This window comes from Oncorhynchus kisutch, linkage group LG13 (assembly GCF_002021735.2).
Source record: "Oncorhynchus kisutch isolate 150728-3 linkage group LG13, Okis_V2, whole genome shotgun sequence".
Taxonomy (NCBI): Eukaryota; Metazoa; Chordata; class Actinopteri; order Salmoniformes; family Salmonidae; genus Oncorhynchus; species Oncorhynchus kisutch.
This window is the reverse complement of record NC_034186.2, coordinates 44,084,673-44,111,628: the sequence shown is the minus strand read 5'-3', so window position 1 is coordinate 44,111,628 and position 26,956 is coordinate 44,084,673. Positions and strand designations below refer to the sequence as shown.

The window sequence follows — 26,956 nt, the reverse complement described above, 5'->3', positions numbered from 1 at the left end:
TTTTGATAAACAGGGCAAGACAGAAATTGGCCTATAGCGATTAGGATCAGCTTGATCTCCCCCATAGAATAAAGGACGGTTATGTTTGTCCCTGTTTCCGGTGATCCATTTAAGCAGGTATCAAGGTTAAGTGGATGGCTAAAAGGTTCCTGTGAAGATACTGAAGCCCTCAGGCCAACTAATACAGTAATTTCTTAATTAAGCACTATTTCCACACTGGCTTGTCTGCTCTACAGAGGACTTCACAGCACTATAATTAGAGCCAAATGGCTGGGAGCATACCTGGTTAGTATGTGACCAACCAGGGTTCGAAACCCCGGTCTCCTGCACACGTCAAGACTGTATTTACCCGCTAAGGTCAGGGAGCTAACACAAGGCTTCGGGTTTCAGGCAAGGTTATACCATAAAATAACATATCTACTGAAATGTACCATTGCACCTAGGGTTGCTGATAACTTCCCCAGAAATCCTGGTTGGAAGATTCCTGGAACATGCAGGGAATGAGCAGAAAGTCTGTGAGGTTACCAGCATTTTGCAACCATAATTGCATCAGAATACAGCAGATCTCATAACATACTGAAATATCAAATGCTGGGCTAAAATGATTTGACATTCCCAGTCTGTATTACTACAGTATGTACACCACTGTTTTCTTGGCAGGCATTTGAGAACATTTTGATTTGAGTAAGGTGTTCTCCTCTAGGCTCCTCTCTCTGTTCATTTCCTGTCTGTACACTCTTAGAAAAAATGGTTCCAAAAGGGTTCTTCGGCTGTCCCCATAGGATAACCCTTTTTAGTTACAGGTAGAACCCTTTTTGGTTCCAAGTAGAACACTTTTGGGTTCCATGTAGAACCCTGTCTACCTGGAAGTCAAAGGGGTTCTTCAAAGGGTTATCCTATGGGGACAGACGAAGACCCTTTTTAGGTTATAGATAGCATCTTTTTTTCTAGGGAGTGTAGCTTCCATCCCTCCACTCAGGCAGTGGTCAGTCAGTGGGTTAATGCAGGATGAGAACTATACATGCCAGCCGAGCTAAAGCCTTTAAAAGGGGCTTTTTGTAAGGACAAGGCATAAAGCCCAGATTAGGGGAACAACAATAAAACAATCCCGTATGTTCATTCCATAATACACTGTACAGTTGAGCTTATAGGGGTTTGGGCTTGAATAAACAGCTTCAGATATCTAGGCTCTGTAGGCACTGTAGCGGAGGTTCAGGTCAATAGTGGGATCACACTTATTCTAAGAACTGGCTGCTTGGAGCCAAGGCTCATGGCGGATGAGTTAAGAGATAATCAGTAAATTTACTAGGAGTCAGTGGTGGTGGGTGGTGGGTGGGTGGGGTTCCTTAGGCCTACATTAGGAGCATACTTCAACCAAGTTCTCCGGCGTAGATCGTTTATGCTATTCCTTCCAAGAGAGGGGCTTACACAGCTGACGAAACCAGAGCTACTGTTACGCTGTCGTATCTTTGTGATCAAAACGCGGTTCATATTGCAACTCTACAGTGACTTAAACTCAACAGACGAGCTTCAATTCTCTAAATGTCGGGGACCAGATAACGCTCTGATGCTGTAAAGCACTTCAGATCAGATTTAGCAGTTATAGGCAGATGTAGAGGGCTAAGAGGTAGCTGGGGAGGGGGTGTTATATTATCATCACACGGGTACAGTTTTACCCAAATTCCTTTAATTGAGAAAAGACTCTGAGACGTTTCTAAGTGGTCCCAAATCAGATAAAACAGTAGGAGAAAATCATCTCCTCCATGTAAGTGTGCTGGTCTGCGCTCTGACACTGATACGCACCCAGAGAGGATTACATGTGAGAGGTAGGCTGGCTTTGGAGAGACTACGTGGAAGTTGGGGGTGTAAACTCACCCTGCACTTTTTCATACATATATTTCAATTTGTTAAACTGAATTGGAGCATATCTATTGAAGATTCGTGTCTCATACCACTTGTGCTATCGAGTTCAGATGATTGTTCTACAAATGTTCTCCACACTTTTTAGTGCAATCGTGTTAAAGGGATAGTTCACCCAAATTCCTCAATTACATATGGGTTTACCTACCCTGTAAGCAGCCTGTGGACAAGGTACGACAGATGAAGAACCCAATATGAAATGTTGTAATTTGGGTGAACTTTCCTTTTAAAGGAGTGTACACTAATTGCATTAACCAGAGCCTAAATGACACATAATTCACTGTCTCCCCCCCCCACACACACAACCTGTGGTGACTGTGTGACTGACTCTGGAGTACTGCTAGTCCCAGTGCAGTCTCTCTCTTGCCCCTGGTTGATAGTTTAATTACCCCAGATAAATCCATTGGCTATTTGTCAGGCTGTGCCAGTGTATCCTCCCTTCCTCCCTGTTCCCCCGCTACTCTTCCCTTCCTGGTTGTAACTAAGCCCCTGTAATGAAATACTAATCACCAGGTCCCTGACGAGCATCCCCAGCCCATTATCCCCTAATTACCCCCCACACTTGTAAAGGCCCAGATTCTGTCCAGCAGGGGGCACTCTGGGAAGTTTAGTTCGCACACAGTTGAAGTAGATCTCATGTGTTCTGTATTAATGTCTTATCCATTGTTTTTAAGGGATCAAATGTGTTCTGCCTTATCTGGCCATGTTCCTTTCTGTCAGATGTTCATTCAGATGGAGTTAACTTAGCGACCATCTACCATCTGCTTGTCCCATGAAACCAAAATGAAGAGGCAGTTTGAAAGCCTGCTGACTGGGGGCAGTTTATGCATGGGACCAGAGAGAATCCGTCTCGTTCACAATCTCTACCTCATGTCTGAGGCCAAATGGTTCCCCTGTGGACCATTTGGGCTGTGGCAGAAAATGTAATCCCGAACTCCCTACCTACCTCATTCCCTCCAAGAGTAATTTGCAGGTGCTGCACTTAGGATTCGGGGTGAGTCAATATGGCGCGAAGATGAAAATTGGAATTGGCAGCCGATATGGAATGGGGTCAGGGGATTTGGTGTTGACACACACACAGGTAGCATGTGTGAGGAGATACCTCTGGTTCAGAAGGGGGTCCAGTAAAACAATGGAATTATGGCTGTATAATAGTTGAGGAATGTGATCCCAGTCTTTGCGACGTGATACAGTAACTCCCCTAGAGTTCTTAACATGTCTTGCAACATCTCCATAGCCTAGGGATACTCTACTGAGTTCACTCTGATCTGGAATTAACTGAAGTTTTTGGTTCAAATCTAGATTTGCGAGAAAGTTTGGACACAAGTCAGGGTGTGTCGGGGATTCGGGGTGATGAAGCAGATTTGCTAAACAGTGTGTGTGCTGGGACAGAAAAGTTCCCGTAGTCCCTTGTCCCGGACTGAGAAAAGAGCCAAGAAAGGGATCCATATCACACAACATCGGCCATATTTAACATACAACTACCTCAAGCTAAAAGAAAATAAACGATATACTGTATCATTCACTAATTCACACTTATTTTTACTAGAAACAATGTTAGACTAATGTTTCACCCAACTTTATTTGGGATCCTAAAGCATATGCTTGGGGGAAAAAACACTCCATGGTCCTTTTGGGATCCTGGTGCCCGTTTTTTTTGTCAGTGTGGAGGTGAAAGCCTGTCAGAAATGGTTAGCTTCTCCAGTGAAACTACTTCTTTGCATCTTATAGCTCCAGGTCTTGCCCTGTGTCTGCACCATTTCTTTCTATCCTCTTGTTTCTCTCCTTTTGTTTAGATAAAGCGAGGGATTAGGGAAGATTTGCCCCCATAAAGTAGTGGTTTGATAGGCTTTTATCCCTCCATGTTGCTAAAGCTGTGTTGCCCCTGGATTAGGCGGCTACAATAGGGGCCCTTGTGCTAGGCCGCAGCCCGAGGGGGACAACCAAACACTGGCTCAGGGAAAAAGGGAGGAAACAAACCTGCCAACTTCAATATGTCAAGTTGGCCAGAGGAACCGTTCGCCAGCGTAGCTGTGGCGCATGTATGGTGGTCTGTAGGTTACGCAATATGGTTATATCTATATTCTACAGGGTCCATTGGATTAGTTTAGTCAAACTCTTCCAGGGTGCCACTGCCACAGAATATCCATCACTACTACCCAATATGGGTTTAAATCAAAATATGCCCTACCTATCTAGTTACACTTACTTTACAGTGCTAATAGGGGTATCCGTGTCCTATTGATGTAGGTTATTGTAAGCATTGTAACACCAATGAATCTCAACCTGCCCATCTGTTGAGATGAGCTGCTATGAGGTCTATGCTTAACCTAAGAGTTTTACTGCCTAGGGTAAAATGGTAAAATGATGATTCAGAATCAGATGGAATACCATCTCTCATATTTAAAGGAATCAACAGGGCCCATATTTATCAAGTGTCTCAGAGTAGGAGTGCTGATGTAGGATCAGTTTAGCCTTTAAGATCATAATTAATATGATTACTATAGACCGGGATGACCTGATCAGCATCGTCGATAAACACAGGCCTAGCAGGTCTACTTGACATTACAATCATTGGCATGCAGCAAAGCGATTTCAAATCAAATCAAATGTTATTTGTCAAATGCGCCGAATAAAACAGGTGTAGACTTTTCCCGTGAAATGCTTACATACGAGCCCTTTCCCAACAACAGAGTTAAAAAGTAAGAACATTTTCAAATAAAAATAGTAACACAATAAACAACAATAACGAGTACTCAGTCAATGTGCAGGAGTACGAGGCAGGTGAGGAAATATGTACAGTTGAAGTCGGAAGTTAACATATACACTTAGGTTGGAGTCATTAAAACTTGTTTTTCAACCACTCCACAAATTTCTTGTTAACAAACTATAGTTTTGGCAAGTCAGTTAGGACATCTACTTTGCGCATGACACAAGTAATTTTTCCAAAAATTATTTACAGACAGATTATTTCACAATTCCAGTGGGTCAGAAGTTTACATACACTAAGTTGACTGTGCCTTTAAACAGCTTGGAAAATTCCAGAACATGATGTCATGGATTTAGGAGCTTCTGATAGGCTAATTGACATCAATTTAATCAATTGGAGGTGTACCTGTGGATGTATTTCAAGGCCTACCTTCAAACTCAGTGCCTCTTTGCTTGAAATCATGGGAAAATCAAAAGAAATCAGCCAAGACCTCAAAACAAATTGTAGACCTCCACAAGTCTGGTTCATCCTTGGGAGCAATTTCCAAATGCCTGAAGGTACCACGTTCATCTGTACAAACAATAGTACGCAAGTATAAACACCATGGCATCACGCAGCCGTCATACCGCTCAGGAAGGAGATGTGTTCTTTCTCCGAGAGATGAACGTACTTTGGTGCGAAAAGTGCAAATCAATCCCAGAACAACAGCAAAGGACCTTGTGAAGATGCAGGAGGAAACAGGTACAAAATAATCTATATCCACAGTAAAACAAATCCTATATCGACATAACCTGAAAGGCCACTCAGCAAGGAAGAAGCCACTGCTCCAAAACCGCCATAAAAAAGCAACACCACATAGTTTCTGAAGAAATGTCCTCTGGTCTGATGAAACAAAAATAGAACTGTTTGGCCATAATGACCATCGTTATGTTTGGCGCCTTGCAAACCTAAGAACACCATCCCAACAGTGAAGCACAGGGGTGGCAGCATTATGTTGTGGGGGGTGCTGTGCTGCAGGAGGGACTGGTGCACTTCACAAAATAGATGGCATGAGGGAGGAAAATCATGGGGGAGGACAATTATGTGGATATATTGAGAAGCAACATCTCAAGACATCAGTCAGGAAGTTAAAGCTTGGTCGCAAATGGGTCTTCCAAATCGACAATGACCCCAAGCATGCTTCCAAAGTTGTGGCAAAATGGCTTAAGGACAACAAAGTCAAGGTATTGGAGTGGCCATCACAAAGCCCTAACCTCAATCCTATAGAACATTTGTGGGCAGAACTGAAAAAGTGTGCGCAAGCAAGGAGGCCTACAAACCTGACCCAGTTCCACCAGCTCTGTCAGGAGGAATGGGCCAAAATTCACCCAACTTATTGTGGGAAGCTTGTGGAAGGTTACCTGAAACGTTTGACCCAAGCTAAACAATTTAAAGGCAAAGCTACCAAATACTAATTGAGTGTATGTAAACTTCTGACCCACTGGGAATGTGATGAACGAAATAAAAAGCTGAAATAAAGCATTCTCTCTAATATTATTCTGACATTTCACATTCTTAAAAATAAAGTGGTGATCCTACCAGACCTAAGACAGGGGATTTTTACTAGGATTAAGTGTCAGGAATTGTGAAAAACTAAGTTTAAATGTATTTGGCTAAGGTGTATGTAAACTTCCCGACTTCAACTGTACATGTAGGTAGGGGTAAAGTGACTAGGCAATCAGGATAGATAATAAACAGAGTAGTAGCAGCGTATGTGGAGAGTGTGAACGTGTGTGTGTTTGTGTGTGTGAGTGGCATCAATATGCATGCATGTGTTTTGTGTGTGTGAGCGTATGCAGTGTGTGTGTTGGAGTGTCAGTGTAAATGTGTGTGGGTGTGAATGTTTTACACTGCATTGAGTCCGTGTAAGACATTCAGTGCAAAAAAAAAGATCAATGCAAAAGTCAAGGCAGCCATTTGATAAACTTTGAGGCAGACTTATGGCTTGGAAGTAAAAACTGTTCATGTGCTTTTTTGTCCCAATCTTGGCGCTCCGGTACCGCTTGCAATGCGGTAGCAGAGTGAACTATGGCTTGGGTGGCTGAGGTCTTTCGCAATTTTCCAGGCCTTCCTCTGACACTGCCTAGTATAGAGGTCCTGGATGGCAGGGAACTCGGCACCAGTGATGTACAGGGCAGTCTGCACCACCCTCTGTACAGCCCTGCAATTGAGAGCGGTGCAGTTTCCATACCAGGCGGTGGTGCAGCCAGTCAAGATGCTCTCAATGGTGCAGCTATAGAACGTTTGAGTATCTGAGAGGCCATGCCAAATCTTTTCAACCTCCTGAGGGAGAAGAGGCGCTGTTTTGCGTTCTTCACAACCGTGCTGGTTTGAAAGGACCATGACGCTCCATATCGGGAATGGGTGGCGGGGTACAGTAGTACTTCAATGCTTCCCTTGACCCAGCCTGTAATCCTTGGAGCTAACCGCGTTTGAGACGGTTTACGGCGGCCAGGAGCAAAAACAACCTATTAGTCGGGCCCAATGGAGAAACCCTGGGAGGACCAGGCTCTTAAGTCTTTAGGGATGTGGACACTGAGGAACTTGAAGCTCTTGACCCACTCCACTACAGCCCACTCGAAGTGGATGGGGGCTTGCTCACCACTCCATTTCATGTAGTCCAAAAATGAAACAGAGGTTTCTATAAAAGTAAAGGGGGTTTGTTCCCTTAAAGCAGGTATCTTACAGATGGGGGAGGGGGATCTTTAAGGTGAAGGCCCTGCTAATAACATGTCTGAAACATTACTCCTGGCAAGTTGCTTTGTTACTCTTGTCAAACAAGTCCCCAGGTAGTATTCAATTCTTCCCCATACATCACAATGATTAATTTCGCCTAAATGAGCACAGGCCTGAATACCCTTGACTGAGAGCAGGTGAGGCTAAAAGCTAGAGGATTGGAAGAATAATGTATTCATGAAGTTGTGAAAACCTAATGATGACTCTGCTTTCAGAGACTCAACTTTCCACTCGATTTTATGCCAAATATCAGTCGAAACTGTGCTTAATTTTTTTTAGGTGTAAAAATTACACACGCTTGTGCATGATAAACATGATTAAACTGTAACCGAAAATCGTTTAGTGTTTGCATTGTGTTTTACCGCTCGAGTTGGTTTATGAAGACATAGACTGCCAAAGTCCTGATATGACTGGATAAAGTTTTAGATCCTGAAAGCAGGCAGGCCTATGCGTCATTCAGAGATGATGGAGAGCAAAGACGATCATTCACGTCAGTCGAGGCTTATACATGATAAAGTCTGAAAGGAGCCGTTGCCGGGTATGCGGAGAACAATGAGCGCTAGTGCCAAATCCGTGGAAATCTGAGATGAATTTCGAAATAAGGGCAAGAAAAGTTAGAGGGTGTTAGGATGAGAGCGAGAGAGAGGATCGACAGAATGGAGCGAGAGAGAGAGAGAGATACTAGTGGTGGCAGTAATATTGCTCTAATAAGAGTACGTCTTCGTCGTTACACTCGGCTTTAAACACCTCAAACGCGCTGGACATTAGCCTGCATTAAGTTATGTGGAAAGCTGATTTGAGGAAGAGCAGCTGAGAGGAATGCCTTCTCGCTTTAATTGCTTTAGAAACGGTTTCCACAAAGAGACATTGCCCAGATTTACCTCCCGTTTAAGTTCTTATTTCTATCGGTTCACAAGTTAATCCGATTTCTCTCCCAGACCCAAATACTCAGTGATATATTGTGCTGACAAAAGAAGGAGGAACAGGGGTCGGCTTGAAGCATTAAAAACGTCCCCCAAAATAAGAACAAACAATTGGAAACGAATGTGAATTTATACGAATTAAGTCACAAATCTGTTTTATTATTAAAAATGGCTAAATGTGTTGTCCTTTTTTCATGATTAACCCTATCATTGATTAAAAAGTTAAAAGGCTTATTCATTGAATGTTGAAAATTACAATTAGGGCTATATCATTGTCATTTTTATGAAATGGAATATCATGACTGTTAAAGCAATCACGTCATCATAGATTTGGAGTCTCAAGACCCGAATAATGAACTGTGTCTTAATGCCAAATTGTGTCACTAAATCGACATTTTTAATCAAGAGGCCTGCGTTCCATCAAAAGACAATTCTTATGTTGCATAAAACCCACCATTGAAAATACTAGCGCTGCATAGATCATTGTTTTACGTCATCTAATGAAGGATTACAAATAAACAAGAACATTGGTAAGATATATTGAACACGGCTATCTGTTGCACGTAATGCACTCCCGGGGGGCGCGATGGGTGATGCATAAATGACAGCAGTAAGTTGTTTCTGATAAATTCACTGTGTAAATATGTCACATGGCGTCCTGCCAACCTGCTCAATCCACCAGGCTACACCAACACGGTTTATTCATTATCTACAACCATTTAATAAACCTATAATTTTCCCTATTTGCGTCAGCGGTTCCCCAATTGTCTCTCATACCCTGTTATTACATGCTGATGTATTACATGAAATACATTACACAACCTACAAAGAAAACACAACAGCAGCATATTCGCCTTGAGTATTGCGCACATGTTTGACTGGATTTCCCAGGAAAAGTCGTCATTGGCATTTCACATCAAGACTTGATTGTAAAAACTCAGTCGAGAGAGTGCGTACGTTTTCTTTTCATGCAGTGTTTGATCTACGTCTAAACTTCTATGGATGAATATGGTCAAAGATCAAATTGAGTTTAAGATTTCACACCCTCCCTTCTCTTTCTCGCCTCTCTTGGAGAAATTCAACAAAATATGCAAGCGTTGGGCTACATTAGAAGGCTACATTTCGCTGCCCTTAATTCCAGCCTAAACGGGTTTTCTCCGGGAGAAGAAATCTTTTCTTAAAACCTTGAAGAAGAGAGGGGGCATTATTGTTTTAATCCTCTTACCAGCAGTCATTTTAAGACAGTTTTTTTAGAGGCTGAAATGGCGTCTTGTCTCCCCAATCCTAACCTAAATCCCTTGAGGCCGGGAGAGTTTCTAAAGGCAGTAGTACCCTGGCATCTATTACCCATCTCTCCACCGCAGTCTCCTCAGCAAATGGCTCGACAAAGTCAAAAATAAAATAAAATAATTTCATGAGTAAATCAACCCTTTAAAACAACCCAAAACCTGCATGCAAACCATTGTAATCAAAGCGTTATTGAAGCCATTGGCACTTCTTGAGTGAACAAACATATATTAATTATTATAGCTATACTGCATGGGTTTGCAAAATGTGATAGTGGATTTTAGTCGATGCTCCATTTGAAAATATACTTAATATTGATCAAAGATATCGGCTACAAACTGCTTAGTCCGAAATGCCAAATGTAGGCTATATTTTAATTAAGAAAATGAGACTGAAGGAAATAAACACTTAGTCTATATTTCTGCTAAGGCTGTCAAACGATTAAAAATGTGATCGAGTTAATCGCAGGATTTGATTTCATTAATCATAATTGATCACAAATGCAGAATTCGCTCAAAATGAGCTGTAATTTTAATACTTTTTTTTATACAAAAAGCATTAGAATAATATTGATGTCTTGATTTTGTCCAAAGTAGACTAATGGTAAGCAGAATCAGGTAAATTGATGAAGCACACTTTCTTTGACCTCAATGTCAACTTGTTTTAACATGCAACGTTGTTTTTAGCTGTATAGATGCTGCATTTGGATTCTTTTGAACGCTTTGAGACAATGTAATTAATTATGAATTTTTTTAAAAGAGCGCAAGAATTTCACTCGAGTTAACAGATGAACTCTGATAGCCTTCATTTCTGCATATTAAATTATAGACTGAGCAACATGTGAGATTCCTTATTGCATGATTTCACCTCATTTTAACATTCTGTCATAAAGAGCACATGTTCAAAATAAAACACGTTTTCCAATCTCAAGAGGTTAAAAACCATAGTTTTAAAAAAGTGCCTATTAAAGGCCCAGTACAGTCAATATTTTCATACGTGTTATATTATATTGTACAACTGCTGAAGAAACTAACACTGTGTTATTTCCTGATAGTTGCTGGTTGAAATCAAATCTACATACACAGGACCTTCTAATCAGCAGGTTTGCATGGGGGGAGTTTAGTCTTTGCACGCTGTAAATTGGCTTAATAGACCAATAACAGAGAGAGTTCCAAACCCCTCTGCCAATAACAGCTTGTTTTCAGTTTTCCCATCTCCACTCAGACCACTCCCAGACGGTCCAAGCAAAATTCTTGCTTGAGAAATAGTTTTTAGTTAAAAAGAGCTAATTTGGTTTATTTTCATGGAAATCTATTACAATAAGGTGCTTAATTGTTACCCAGAAATGATTTTATATTGTTATAAAAACGTCTGCATTGGGCCAAATAAAGTAACAGGGTTGACCATGTAAGGGTTGACATAACACAGTTGAAGATTTTATCTTAAATCAGCCATGAATCCCCTTGTGACAGGGGGAATGGAAGCTTGTTGTGTGCAGCAAGGAGGGGCAATTGAATGCAAACTTAACAAAAATATCACTTGTTTAAACATTTCTATAGGTTACAGAATTGACTAGTGCTCGACCCACTCAGTTTTACACCACAAAACACTAGAAAATTGCCAAAAAGAGTAGAGCCAGCTCACCTGCTTATGCATTATGATTTGGCTGTTAAATGTTTATTTAGATTTTTTTTATTTAAAGGAATAGTTTCATCATATTAAAACGAGAGTACAGTTCAGGTAACAACCTTAAAATGAGGCAAAGTTGTATTTTTTAACCTTAAAATTAAACAATTGACAAAGACCACCCAATCATATGAAATAAATAATATTCAGAAATAACTTGGACAAAGCAAAAAAATAACTAAGGCTTTGCAATGATGGTGAAAACTTGGAGAACTATTGGGGTGAAGTGGTTTAAAAGCTTCCTGGAAGTCACAGAGGGTGCACGAAGTGACATGTCAAAATGCTGAGTTTTGACACTTTAGCTAGTCTTTATTCATAAAAAAAAATGTATGTATTGAAATCTCCACGTGGTCTATATTAAAAGTCACTTCATTGAATATAATAGGCTTTTAACATTTAAATTTCTACTTAAAATATAAAAGGGGCGCAAAGGGCACGCATTTCGTGGAATGACCCATACAGCAATGGCCCTAAAAGTTAACAGGATGAAAATACTAATACTAATAATAACACCATTTGATCGTTTCGATATTTGATAGAGTAAATATGACAATACCTTGCTAATGTCAGTATTTTAAATTAAGACTTAATTATCACAGATCCACACAACCACATTTTTTTCTTCTTTATAATATTACGCTAACATTCATGTCCAGACATGGATTCAGAAATGAAATCTAAATCAGTCATGGAGAAAGGCAGGAGTAGAAGAAACCTCTTTTGATTGGCACAGCAAAGAACCATTTGAAATCTTGCATGACCTCACCGGGCGCTCGAGTTCTTTAAAGACCTTACCTCGTGCGCGAGCCTGATATATGGCAGTACTCTGGATTCTTCCACACTCCGGAGAACGCCAGGAGAGCGAGAGCACCGCGCGCAGAAAACGGACTACTGTATTCCTGAAAGAAGACAGCGTTGAGGAGTTTGGACACTAGTTTAAAAAAAATGAGTATACGGGACTAAACAGCACGGAATTGATAAGTAAACACACGAAGTGATACTTTGAAAGCTAATATTCCATTTGAAAACAGCCGGACATAGGCTACAACACTCAAAGACCCCAGGAGCGGCGTGTGCAAGAGGTAATAACTTTTAGAAGGGCATACATCAGTAAAACATCAGGGATGGACCATGCTAGAAAAGTACAATTTTAAAGTGTGCCTGTCAAAATTGCTGAACAATTTAAACCTTGGAGCAAAATATTGTTGTAGTCTTATGAAAATGCATTTATTATAAGTGGAAGCACCTAAACTTAGCTAAAATATCAACATTATTTTATGAAATGTTAATCTCATGCATAGTTTATTAAATTATCCATGTATATTAGCGTAGGTTTGGGCATAACTTGAACCAGGGGTGCATGCACATAGAAGAGTGTGTCGGTTTTACAGACATATCGGCGGCCCCTGGGCGACAGGCCTATTCAGTGTCTGGAGTAAAACATATACATCCACGGCAATTAGCATAATGAGGCTTAAATCTGATACCCAAGGCTAACTGACTCTCTCCACATGGAGATATTAATATTTAAACATCCTCAAACCAATTGTAAACCATGTGTAGGCTACAGGCAATGGCACTTATAGGAAGATGAACTGTCATATTCAGAAATGGACGTTATTAATCACACACACGCGCCTTTCACGTGTCAGAACGGATGACAAATGAAATAGCCTAGCATTTGAAACCTATTTGCACCTACATTAGACGGGGTAGCCAACTGGAGATCAGCATATTTCACTGAAGAGCCCTCATACATCTCCCCGCCACAGCAAGCCTCCGGGCAGTGGGACGCGAGCAGCCAAAGATCGGGAGAAAGGGCTCCCATTTAACTCAAATACTCTGGGAGATAGGTAAATATTTACCTATGCACATTCTGTCCCGGTCCAGGCCAATGTAAAGTGTTCCCTCGTGGCTGTCTGGCAAAGACTCTCTCGCGAATACAGAAAAACAGATTCCTTGACCTGTGGGCTATGGCATATTCCAGTTTATTGTAACACATTTTATTGTAATTTTAAAGCATGTTTTATCAAATACATGACAGTTAAAAGCAAGCTTTATCCAGTATAGGCTGTATTTTATGCCTATGATAATCCCTGTAAATGTGTCTGAAATGACCTTGTCATTACACTACTCTATTATTGGCACGGCAAAACATTTGTCCATTTATAATAGGTAGTTTATAGGCTTCCATCATAACTGATAAATCAAGATTTGCAGCCTTTAAACATTCAGATATGGTTAGATCTTGATAAATGTTCATGCTCCTGCATTTGGTGACAATATATGAAAGTGAAAATATGGATGATATCGATATAACGTATATAGGCCTATCAGTTTATAAGCGTTCAATTACTATTATTATTATTAATATTATTAAATTAAACTTTTATTACCAATTTTAATCATTTCACTTCGTACATTCTACATTTCTGCTTTATGAATGACAAGATGAAATGTTAACGTGATAGGGGTCTGACGCTATCATTTAGGCTACTGTATTCAGATTATTGTTGTGTTAGCCTACTCAGTCCCGCTGTCACCCTTAGGGTTTTCATTCCTAAAATACCGTAGGCTATATGATATTTTGGACATAGTGCAAGACTGCTAAATATAGCAAATAAATAGACCCGAAACAGGCAAATCCACCTATTTGAGGGGTTGAAATTATATTCAAACAAATATTATTGCAGGCCTACTTAGAATTATTATTCTTAAAATAACAACATTGCAGTCAGTATTGCAAACTATGAACGCAATATGCACGCACATGAATCTAGGCCAACTTGTCTTAATAAATAATACAAATAATAACAAAAATAAACATGATTCGTCGTGGCTTGTTTTATGAGCAGTTTGCGATTAAACTCTCAACGCACTGACAATTTTTAGATTTACATCGTAGGCTTGGATCATTTTATCGTAATCTGTGTATGAATACAAATGAGCTAGGCTATTAAATGCGCTAATTTGCTACACATTATGGATATGACAATAAGTCTGCAATTAATAGGACTCTTAATGAAAACATTATAGAATTTAATAATTTAGTCTGCTGGTCCCGCCAAGTTATTTGCTTTTGTGTGATTTTTCAGAGCAAAATCCCCGATTAATGTCTGATTATTGTGTAGTTTTCTGTTGACGTTTCGTTGGCGTTTTTAACTTCAGCTAGTGCTGTAGGGGCTCTATATTTTGCCTATTTAGTAGGCCCACATCGCTTTGCTTTCAGGCACAACGTCAAGTGCGACATACAAATAATGAATATCAATATCAGCATTAATGTTGAGATAACACAGGAGAATAGGCTAATTATTTCATACATCCCCTGGGGCTTTAGTGGGGGGGAACTCTCTTGGGACAGGCTGGTTAAATAGCGAGCTTTGCGTGGGAACAGAGGGTTAGGGTTAGTGGAGGCTGGCTTGGCTTCTCAATGCCATTATATTATAATGTCTCACTCTCAGCTTTAATCTTTACAAATACAAAATCTTCACAGTTATAGCCATATAATAGCTGATGCAATATTGGATCATGACCAAATGCAGGTGCCCAATTAAAAGGTATTAGAAGTCAGCTGTTTATAGGCAAAATAGTTTTAATAAAATGTATGGAAATAGGAAATTAATATATAATTTTTTTTAAAGGTGGTAATAACTTAAGCCTACTTGATCTATTAATCTACACCTACAGGCTATTAACAAGACTATAGCCTTGATCAATCCACACTGATGGTTTTAGGCTATAATTCAACAATAACAATACATTGTTTGACTTGTAGCTACATTTGACCTCAAACTTGTGTAATTACAAATGCCCAAACAACTTTTCCCACTATTTTTTAAAAAGTTGACGGGAGCCATGCAGCACTACGGAGTGAATGGATATTCTCTCCACGCCATGAACTCGCTAAGCGCCATGTACAACCTCCACCAGCAGGCGGCGCAGCAGGCCCAGCACGCCCCTGACTACCGGCCGTCAGTGCACGCGCTCACCCTGGCAGAGAGGCTGGCTGGTAAGAACGGGTTGCACATTTTCTGAATATATAGCTTAAATCTGTCCAAAAGTCAGAAATATTTGCAATACAATCAGGCTAATGCTATGTGATGGTCATGTCTGTTGCCTTGTGTTAAAGGGCTCTTGAAGTAGTCGAACTAAGTGTCTTACACAATAAATTGAAGCATTTACTTAAATCCATATTCAGAGCCAGACTCTCAATTAAATTGGCCCTGTCTCTTTTCCTTCAACGGCTGCACATTTCAAGACATCATCCTCGAGGCCCGGTATGGCTCCCAGCACCGAAAGCAGCGACGCAGTCGCACAGCCTTCACTGCCCAGCAGCTGGAGGCCCTAGAAAAGACCTTCCAGAAGACCCACTACCCTGACGTGGTGATGCGTGAGCGCCTGGCCATGTGCACCAACCTGCCAGAGGCCCGTGTACAGGTGAGGATACTTACGGAGTCGAAGGAAAGGAAATATTTCACTAGGTTCTCATCTTCTGGGGTGGAGCGAGTGGGAGTGAGGATGATAAAGAGCAATATTTACTTAATCCTCTTTAGGGCCCATACCAAAGATCTCCAATGATGTCGGTCTTGGGCAGACACATTTTTTTCTGGCCATGACTAGTAGATGTTTTTGAGTTCTGCAGACAGGAAGAGCAATATATACTGGAGAAAAATATAAACGCAACATGTGAAATGTTGGTCTCATGTTCCATGAGCTGAAATAAAGGATCCCAGAATTTTTTTCATGCTCACAAAAAACTTATTTCTCTCAAATTGTGCACAAATTTGCATATATCCCTGTTAGTGAGCATTTCTCCTTTGCCAAGATAATCCATCCACCTGACAGGTGTGGCATATCAAGAAGCTGATTAAACAGCAAGATCATTACACAGGTGCACCTTGTGTTGAGGACAATAAAAGGCAACTCTAAAATGTGCAGTTTTTTCACAGTTCTGAGGGAGCGTTCAATTGGCATGCTGACTGCAGGAATGTCCACCAGAGATGTTGCCAGATAATTTATGTTAATTTCTCTACCATAAGCCGGCCTCCAAAGTCGTTTTAGAGAATTTGGCAGTATGTCCAACCGGGCTCACAACCGCAGACCACGTGTAACCACACTAGCCCAGGACCTCCACATCCGGCTTCTTTACCTTCAGGCCACCAGGACAGCTGATGAAACTGTGGGTTTGCACAAGCAAAGAATTTCTGCACAAACTGTCAGAAACAGTCTCAGGGAAGCTCATCTGTGAGCTCATTGTCCTCACCAGAGTCTTGACCTGACTGCAGTTTGGCGTCGCAACCAACTTCAGTAGGCAAATGCTCACCTTCGATGGCCACTGGCATGCTAGAGAAGTGGGCTCTTCACGGATGAATCCCGGTTTCAAATGTACCGGGCAGATGGCAGATAGTGTGTATGGCGTCATGCTGGCGGTGTGATTATGGTATGGGCAGGCATAAATTACGGACAATGAACTCAATTGCATTTTAATCGATGGCAATTTGAATGCACAGAGATACCGTGACGAGATCCTGAGGTCCGCTGTCGTGCCATTCATCCGCCACCATCAACTCATGTTTTAGCATGATAATGCACAGCCCCATGTCTCAAGGATCTGTACACAATTCCTGGAAGCTGAAAATATCCCAGTTCTTCGATGGTCTGCATACTCACCAGAGATGTCAACCATTGAGCACGTTTGGGATGCTCTGGATCACCATGTATGACAGCATGCTCCAGTTTCCGCCAATATCCAGTAACTTCGCACAGCCATTGAAGAGGAGTGGGACAACCTTCCACAGGCCACAATCTACAGCCTGATCAACTCTATGCGAAGGAGATGTGTCGCGCAACATGAGGCAAATGGTGGCCACACCAGATACTGGTTTTCTGATCAACGCCCCTACCATTCTTTTAAGGCATCTGTGACCAACAGATGCACATCAGTATTTCCAGTCATGTGAAATTAGGCCCAATGAATGTATTTAAATGGACTGATTTCCTTATATGAACTGTAACTCAGTAAAATCATGTTGTGTTTATATTTTTGTTCAGTGTAGAAGTAAATGTGTTATTAGTTAAAATTATATTTGTAAGAATCAACAATATACACATTGGATGCATCAAAGATGTACAGTACCAGTCAAAAGTTTGGACACACCTACTCATTCAAGGGTTTTTCTTTATTTTTACTATTTTCTACATTGTAGAATAATAGTCAAGATATCCTAACTATGAAATAACACACATGAAATCATGTAGTAGCCAAAAAAAGTGTTTTATATTTTATATTTGAGATTCTTCAAAGTAGCCACCCTTTGCCTTGATGACAGCTTTGCACACTCTTGGCATTCTCTCAACCATTTTAATGAGGTAGTCACCTGGAATGCATTTCAAATAACAGGTGTGCCATGTTAAAAGTTAATTTGTGGAATTTCTTTCCTTAATGTGTTTGAGCCAATCAGTTGTGTTGTGACAAGGTAGGGGTGGTATACAGAAGATATCCCTTTTTGGTAAAAGACCAAGTCCATATATGGCAAGAACAGCTCAAATAAGAAAAGAGAAATGACAGTCCATCATTACTTTAAGACATGAAGGTCAGTTAATACGGAAAATGTCAAGAAATTAGAAAATTTCTTCAAGTTTAGTCGCAAAAACCATCAAGCGCTATAATGAAACTGGCTCTCATGAGGACCGCCACAGGAAAGGAAGACCCAGAGTTACCTCTGCTGCAGAAGATAAGTTCATTAGAGTTAACTGCACCTCAGATTGCAGCCCAAATAAATGCTTCACAGAGATCAAATCAAATCAAATTTTATTTGTCACATACACATGGTTAGCAGATGTTAATGCGAGTGTAGCGAAATGCTTGTGCTTCTAGTTCCGACAATGCAGTAATAACCAACAAGTAATCTAACTAACAATTCCAAAACTACTGTCTTATACACAGTGTAAGGGGATAAAGAATATGTACATAAGGATATATGAATGAGTGATGGTACAGAGCAGCATAGGCAAGATACAGTAGATGATATCGAGTACAGTATATACATATGAGATGAGTATGTAAACAAAGTGGCATAGTTAAAGTGGCTAGTGATACATGTATTACATAAGGATGCAGTCGATGATATAGAGTACATATGAGATGAATAATGTAGGGTAAGTAACATTATATAAGGTAGCATTGTTTAAAGTGGCTAGTGATATATTTACATCATTTCCCATCAATTCCCATTATTAAAGTGGCTGGAGTTGAGTCAGTGTCATTGTCAGTGTGTTGGCAGCAGCCACTCAATGTTAGTGGTGCCTGTTTAACAGTCTGATGGCCTTGAGATAGAAGCTGTTTTTCAGTCTCTCGGTCCCAGCTTTAATGCACCTGTACTGACCTCGCCTTCTGAATGATAGAGGGGTGAACAGGCAGTGGCTCGGGTGGTTGATGTCCTTGATGATCTTTATGGCCTTCCTGTAACATCGGGTGGTGTAGGTGTCCTGGAGGGCAGGTAGTTTGCCCCCGGTGATGCGTTGTGCAGACCTCACTACCCTCTGGAGAGCCTTACGGTTGAGGGCGGAGCAGTTGCCGTACAGACACAGACACATCAATTGTTAAGAGGAGACTGCATGAATCAGGCCTCAATGGTCCAATTGCTGCAAAGAAACCCCTATTAAAGGAAACCAATAATAAGAGACTTGCTTGGGCCAAGAAACATGAGCAATGGACATTTGACCGGTGGAAATCTGTCCTTTAGTCTGATGAGTCCAAATTTGAGATTTTTGGTTTCAAGCGCGGTGTTTTTGAGACACAGAGTAGGTGAACGGATGATCTCTGCATGTGTAGATCCCACCGTGAAGCATGGAGGAGGAGGTGTGATGGTGCTTTGTTGGTGACACTGTCAGTTATTTAATTAATTAGAATTCAAGGCCCACTTAACTAGCATTGCTACCACAGCATTTTGCAGTGATACACCATCACATCTGGTTTGCACTTAGTGGGACTATCCTTTGTTTTTCAACAGTACAATGACCCAACACACCTCCAGGCTATGTAAGGGCTATTTGACCAAGAAAGAGAGTGATGTAGTGCTGCATCAGATGACCTGGCCTCCACATTCATCCGACCTCAACCTAATTGAGATGGTTTGGGATGAGTTGGACCACAGAGTGAAGGAAAAGCAGCCAACAAGTGCTCAGCATATGTGGGAACTCCTTGAAGACTGTTGGAAAAGCATTCCAGTTGAAGCTGGTTGAGAAAATGCCAAGAGTTTGCAACGCTATCATCAAGGCAAAGGGTGGCTACTTTGAAGAATCTCAAATATAAAATATTTGTTTAACACTTTTTTGGTTACTACATTATTCCATATGTGTTATTGAATAGTTTTGAGGTTTTTCACGATTAATCTACAATGTAAAAAATAGTAAAAAATTAAGAAAAACCCTTGAATGGGTAGGTGTGTCCAAACTTTTGACTTGTACTGTATATAAAATCAAAATGACCAATATTGACATTCTCAAAAGCCTGGGCAATGATAGAGAATTACAGTTTCCGTAGCAATACATTTCAGCCAAAAGATAATCAGAGATTGAAAAGTAATGACACATTGTGTTATTACTGTAAAACAACCGAAATCCTTCCTCTCATCAGGTGTGGTTCAAAAATCGCCGCGCCAAGTTCCGCAAGAAGCAGCGCAGCCTGCAGAAGGAGCAGCTCCAGAAACAGAAGGAGGCCAACGGAGAGGTGGGTGACAAGGAGGATGTCAAGACCAAAGACACCTCCACCGCAAGTGTGCCCTCCACCCAGAGCCCTCCACCTCCCTCCTCCTCCACTTCCTCCTCCCTCTTGGAGTCAATGCAGCCCCAGCCTGCAGAGATGAACGTGGAGGTGAACGTCACCTCCCCGGAGCCCTCAGACAGCGAGTCGGCCGCCGAAGACATTGGTGAGGGAGAGGAAGAGCTGAGGAGGGAGAGGCTGCAGGAGGAAACGCAGCAGCAGCTTCAGGGGGAGATGCAGCAGAGGGATGCAGGGCTGCAGCCGGGAGGCAGCTCTCCGTCCTGCAAACGCCTCAGCCCCACACCAGGTGTGAACTCTTCTATCCCAGTCACATATATTGGGCCATAAATAGAGACTGTGAGCCAGCTTACAAAACAGAATTGTCTTTTAATAGTCTTTGCATCATATACTAAACATAAACAATACATAAACAGTGGTGGTTATTTATGCAAGAAGGCCCAAAGGGGTGTGGAAAATTGGCCATTTTAAACTGGGTGGTTCAAGCCCTGAATGCTGATTGGCTGACAGGTGTAGTATATCAGACCATATACCACGGGTATGACAAAGCATTTATTTTAACTGCTCTAATTACATTGGTAACCAGTTTATAATAGCAACAAGGCACCTTTGGGATTTGTGATATATGGCCAATATACTACGGCTAATGGCTGTATCCAGGCACTCCATGTTGCGTTACTTGTAAGAACAGCCCTTAGCTGTGGTATATTGGCCATATACCACAGCCCCTCTGGCCTTATTGCTTAAATATACCACAGCTAAGGGCTGTTCTTTATGCACAACACAAAGCGGAGTGCCTGGATACAATCCTTAGCTATGGTATATTGGCCATATATCACAAACCCACGAGATGCTGAAATGCTGTTTCAGTCAAATCAGCAACCAGGACCCAAACTACCCGGTTTACAATTGTCTTTTGACCTAACTAAAACCAAAATCTTCTTCTCCCTCTCTCATCATCAGACTCTCCCCTGGGCTCACCCTCCCTCCCTTCTTCCAGTGGTGGCATGGGCAGCAGTGGTCTGTCCCAGGGCTCCTACGCCTCGTCCCCCCTCAGCCTCTTCCGCCTGCAGGAGCAGTTCCGCCAGCACATGGCTGCCACCAACAACATGGTCCACTACCCCTCCTTTGACATGGGTACCCCCTCCTCCCTGCCCTACCTAGGCATGAACGTCAACATGCCCTCCCCCCTGAGCTCCCTGCCCTGCCAATCCTACTACCAGTCCATGTCCCAGGCATCCCTGTCCCAGGCCCAGCAGGTGTGGAACAGCCCCCTGGCAGGTCTCCAGGCTCCTCCGGGCAGCATGCCCAGCCTCAACAGCAAGACCACCAGCATCGAGAACCTGCGTCTGAGGGCCAAGCAGCACGCAGCCTCCCTGGGCCTGGACACACTACCCAACTGACCTGACCCCCCCCAGGGCAGGGCCGGGCAGCTACCAAGGACGCAGCCAGACATTACGACCCCTTCTACTGACATCTTCACTGACTGGACATTATAGACACTGCATCAGTTTTGGACACTGGGACTGGACATTAGATCAATACACTACTGGACATTGCTTATTTGACCCCCCTGCAGGGTAGATGCATAGACCCAGTCCAATCGCACAACTGCTACCCACCAAACCATGTGGATCAGAGAACTCAAAGCTACACTCCTATATCGCAAAGCCGTCATCTCATACCGGGGCAAATGCATGGCGGTTAACAGTATCTGATGACCTCAACACTAGAGCTGGGGAGAGTGACAGTAATATTAAAGATGAGCTTTGCATGCATCCCGAGACAAGGATTACAACTGCACAAAGATTGAACCAAGATTCCAGCCTCAGATCAAACCCATTCAAAGATTTACAACAGCACAGACTGGCCCTACACATCCCACAATTCCCTGCACCTGGCAGATGGACAGTACTTCCTGTTAAAGAGCTACATCCCACCTGCAAGAATTTATTCCACATTGTACTGTAAATATTCCTCCTCGTTTGTTCCCATCCCATCTGCTTGGTTAGGGAGTATAAATCGGTGTCTCCTTTTGTGTCGAGGACTTAAACAGGAAACATTCAAGCTATTTTTGAATTGTTCCATTGTGGCTTTATGCAAAGGACCTACAGTAGAATGAGCCAATACCTGCTGGGGTAAAGATTATAGTCTACGGTGGGAACAGAGCGACGTTCAAATATGAATCTGTTTAATCTAGCTATGTTATGTTCGCCTGGGTACCAGGTTGTTTCTGCATATGCGTTTAAGAGCGCCACATCTTTACGGAGTCAAGAAAAAAAAAAAATGGTGTTATCGACTTAAGCAGAAACACACTGTCACCCAGGCCAATGCTGTATGTATTTTATCATTGTAGAGCCCAGACATGTATTTCTCAATTGTTTACTTAAAATGTGAGTAATTTATCTGTTAAAATGAAAGGGAATAAACCACATGTATGAAGATCGATTGGTGAATGAGATGATTATTTTAGACGATAATTCAAATCATGCAATATAGTTTATGAATAATTATGTTGTGAACACGTCACAGGCAAGAGACAATTTGCATGTTTACATGTGTAAGCCTTTAAAAAATATATATATATATTTTACTTGTGTTTTGAAAACTATACTGAACAAAAATATAAACGCAACATTTTCAAAGATAATTTCAAAGATTTCGCTGAGTTACAGTTCCTATAAGGAAATAAGTCCATTTAAATAATTTTATTAGGCCCTAATCTATGGATTTCACATGGCTGGGCAGGGGGGCAGCCATGGGTGGGGAGGGCATTGGCCCACCTACTGGGGAGCCAGGCCCAGCCAATCAGAATGAGTTCTTCCCCACAAAAGGGCTTTATTACAAACAGAAATACTCTTCAGCACCCCGCCCTCCCCCTTCTGACGATCCCGCAGTTGAAGAATCGGGATGTGGATGTCCCAGGCTGCGGTCGTGGTCTGCGGTTGTGCGGCCAGTTGGACATACGGCCAATTTCTTTTTAAACGATGAGGCGGCTTATGGTACAGAAATTAACATTCAATTATCTGGAAACAGCTCGTGGACTTTCCTGCAGTCAGCATGCCTATTGCACAATCTGTGGCATTGTGTTGCATGACAAAACTGCACATTTTAGAGTGGCCTTTTATTGTCCCTGTCACAAGGTGCACCTGTGTAATGACCATGAGGTTTAATCAGCTTCTTGATATTCCACACCTGTCAGGAAGGGATTACCTTGAGATAAAATGCTTATTAACAGGGATGTAAACTAATTTGTGGACAACATTTGGGAGAAATAAGCTTTTTGTGCATATGGAACATTTCTGGGATCTTTAATTTCAATTCATGAAACATGGGACCAACACTTGTTGCGTTTATATTACATGCATGTTGCGTTTATATTTTTGTGTAGTTTGCCCTTTAGGGGTACCATACTTACCAGAGCTTTGGGACCATGGGTGGCTATCTGGTGGAGCAGCTAGGTCAGAGTGTCTCACCAGACTACCAGAACGACTCCTGAACCATGGAGGATCACACAGCAGGAAGCTTCACCCACCTCCCACCACCCTGCAGTGTGAAATCACTATCACAGCAGGGAACCTGGCCTACAGAAAAACAAACACACACATGAACACACTAAAACACTGGCATGCGCATGCTCCTACAGATGTGTGCACACACACAGTCTTACAAAAATGTATTTCTAAAAGTTTAAAAAACGTAGGAATTGTTTCCATCACCCAACACCTATGTACAGAGCACTGAAGTCCCCGTTTAAGGACGTTCATGTCAAACAGTACACACACAAAGTCTCATATAACTAACCTTTTGGGGACACACAATTCAGTCCCATTCAAAATCCAATTTTCCCTAACCCTAAACCATTAACAGCTAAACCTAACCCTAGCTCCAAACCATGAACCCAATTCAAACCCTAAGACTAAATCTAACATTAACCCCTAGAAATAGCATTTGACCCTGTGGGAACTAACAAAATGTCTAATATTTTTTGTTTGTTTACTTCTGGTCCCCACATGTATAGTTAAACACGTCCACACACACACACACACACACACACAGAGCCCCTGCCACTTGTTCACCGAATGCAGAGTAACTAATCCTAAATGAAATGACTGAAGCACAGTGTCAGGCTCTAAAGAGTCCCCAATCCCCCACTCCCCTTCTTGGTCCTGTCATCTGAGGTTCGGCTACACCGAAACAGAATGCTTTGCCATAATAAGATTAACTTGGGTTGGGATATCGATGGATTAAGTAAGAATAGAATAAGATGAAATAGAACTGAAAAGGTTCCTAGAGTCAGCAAAGTTCAGACACCTGTTCTCTCTGGTCCCTCTATCTTCCTTTCTGTCTCTCACTCCCTCAACAACCCATACAATCAGAAATCACTATCCACTTTTAACTGAAGGCTATTAAGTTAGTGTACAAAATAATTATTTGAAGGAAAAAAACAACGTCCTAGCTATGTCATTAAAAATCATTTGTTGACATAAAAAAATTCCGGCATAGAAATATTGGGTTTATTAAAAGATGTTCAAGCCTGCATGATTATGTTGTCAACCAATGGGGTTTGTGCGTGTACACAACTTTGTATATTGCGAGTTGTGAGCAAAATGGTTTATGCGAATGCTGTGTGTGTGTACACACACTTGTTTGTGTGCGTGCGCACTTTTGCGTGTGTGTGTGTGAGACCATGTATGTGTGTCTACGGCGCTGCTAAGCCACTGAAGGAAGGTTTCCAGGAGCTCTTTGATGTGTATCTGGGCAATGCGCTATTAGAGGGATTTTCATCGTTGACAGCTCGGAGAATGTGTGGAGGAATTGCGATGCCAGCGGGCTAAGATAATGCTGGAAACAGGATTAGGATCATATTCTGGCAGCGCCTGTCACTTCATCAATGGGCTAAGGTTCCCTGGGTGACAGCCCTCCTCTGCCCAGCTAAAACCTTTAGTAGGCCCATGAAGGGGGTGAAAGAGGGGGGAAAAAAACAATGATTGAATGAATGGCGCACTATGATATTGGGTGTGCTCAGGCTGTGCTGGGGCATTGTGTTGGGAGGTCTAGAGGCGTGCATACGGAGGGAGGGATGGGTTAGAAAGGGGATGAGGGGAAGGAGGAGGGGTGCTGGGTGAATGACTAAGGTCTCTTTGGGAAGTTACACACGCCCACTGGCTGTGCACGGTGAGGGTTGTTACACTGACGCTACCGGACAGGGAGGAGGCGGACATGGTGGTTTCCCCACAAAGAGGAACATCAGGTGAAGAGCAGCGTCCTGAGAACCTGGTCTTGTCGTAGAACATTATTCCCTTGTGTCGAGCTGTAAAGAACTGTACGTTTTACATTTCAAGTCTGTTTTAACTCTGTGACTGACCGCATTTGACATTGCAAAGTTGTCATTATTCACTTTGATGTCCAAGTGCCCTGCAGTAGGTTTTGCAGGTGTATAGCCATGTTGCTCTAATAGATACTATTCAAAATTACACCATGTAGGATGACGGCATATTCATGAAATATTATCTCAAGTCAATCAGGCACGTAATACAAATAAAAGTGTCGAACGAGGAATTGCTTCATACATGTAGCAGTCTGAGCTCTATTGCTGTCTGAATGATCCAGTGATCTCTCCAGTAAAATCGCTGATGTTTGGTCGACTCAGGAAAGTAAGAAGGGTTAGATTACACGGGCTGAGTTAATAACTCAGGTAACAGCAGGTGGTTTGTGTTTCTTTTACTCAACTATGTGGTTTACTTGATGGGTTGTGCTACTGCATCTGACTAGAGTACATAGAAGACAATGACAAACAGTTCATGTATGACTTTATTATTCATGTGAATGGACCCACAGCCATGACCACAGGATTACTTCACTGACTTCTCCTTGTTCACTGCTGAGAATCTGAGAAAGGTCACCATGACAGGGGTCAAAGGTTAGCGACGCTCCATTCAGCACCACCCACACTCCCTCCGCCAGGACTGGGTCTATATTTGCATTGAGCTCTTTGCCAATTAACCGCTCTCGATAATGTGATAGTGTTATACAAGGAGAACTATCCAAATCCACACCCCTTTCGTTATGACACTATCCCACAAATGACTTACGCATTCATCTAGGGTCATTATACATGTCTTAGTCACTTCTTAGCTAACACATGTTGGGGAAAAGTTATATTTCAAATAACCAAAGGAGAACCTTAAGGGACCAGGACGGAAAAGTCCTTTGCTAGCTTGGTTAGGATCTGACGCTGACTCTCAGCACAGCTCACAATGCAAACTTAATTGATTTGCATCCCAAATTCCTAACAAGCTCGGGTTGACAGTCAACGTTTTATCCAACCGATTTTGGAACATCAAAATATGATGTTCCAAAGGGGAGACGAGTCTTGTCAAAAGTATAACAATCTCTCGTCAAAATCATTACTTCAAGGACGTAAGAACTATGCAGGGTTAAGGTTTAGGGATGGCCATTTTAAATCATTTCACAGTTCCAGGAGCCCTGTGGTTCCCAAACAGTGGGACGCGCCCCGTAGAGGGGCCGACAGGGGGGAGACACGTTCTGTCTCCTAGACATGAACGTACTTTGGTGTGCGAAAAGTGCAAATCAAGCCCAGAAGAACAGCAAAGGACCTTGTGACAATGCTGAAGTAAACAGGTACAAAAGTATCTATATGGTGGCAGCATTATGTTGTGAGGGTGCTTTGCTGTAAGAGGGATTGGTCCACTTCACAAAATAGATGGCATCATGTGGCAGGAAAATGATGTGGATATATTGAAGTAACATCTCAAGACATCAGTCAGGAAGTTAAATCTTGGTTGCAAATGAGTCTTCCAAATGGACAATGACCCCAAGCATACTTCCAAAGTTGTGGCAAAATGGCTA

At 42.0% G+C, this 26,956-nt stretch overlaps 1 protein-coding gene across 1 annotated transcript; it reads left to right on the top strand.

Annotated features, from left to right (window-relative positions):
- The first annotated feature begins 12,114 nt into the window (after positions 1-12,114).
- Positions 12,115-22,546, top strand: LOC109902308 (diencephalon/mesencephalon homeobox protein 1-A). The gene is made up of 5 exons (XM_020498578.2): positions 12,115-12,383; positions 15,145-15,310; positions 15,560-15,738; positions 19,940-20,372; positions 21,047-22,546. The coding sequence occupies exons 2-5, from the start codon at positions 15,157-15,159 to the stop codon at positions 21,484-21,486; spliced, it is 1,206 nt and encodes a 401-aa protein (XP_020354167.1). The 5' UTR covers positions 12,115-12,383; positions 15,145-15,156; the 3' UTR covers positions 21,487-22,546.
- The last annotated feature ends 4,410 nt before the right edge of the window (positions 22,547-26,956 follow it).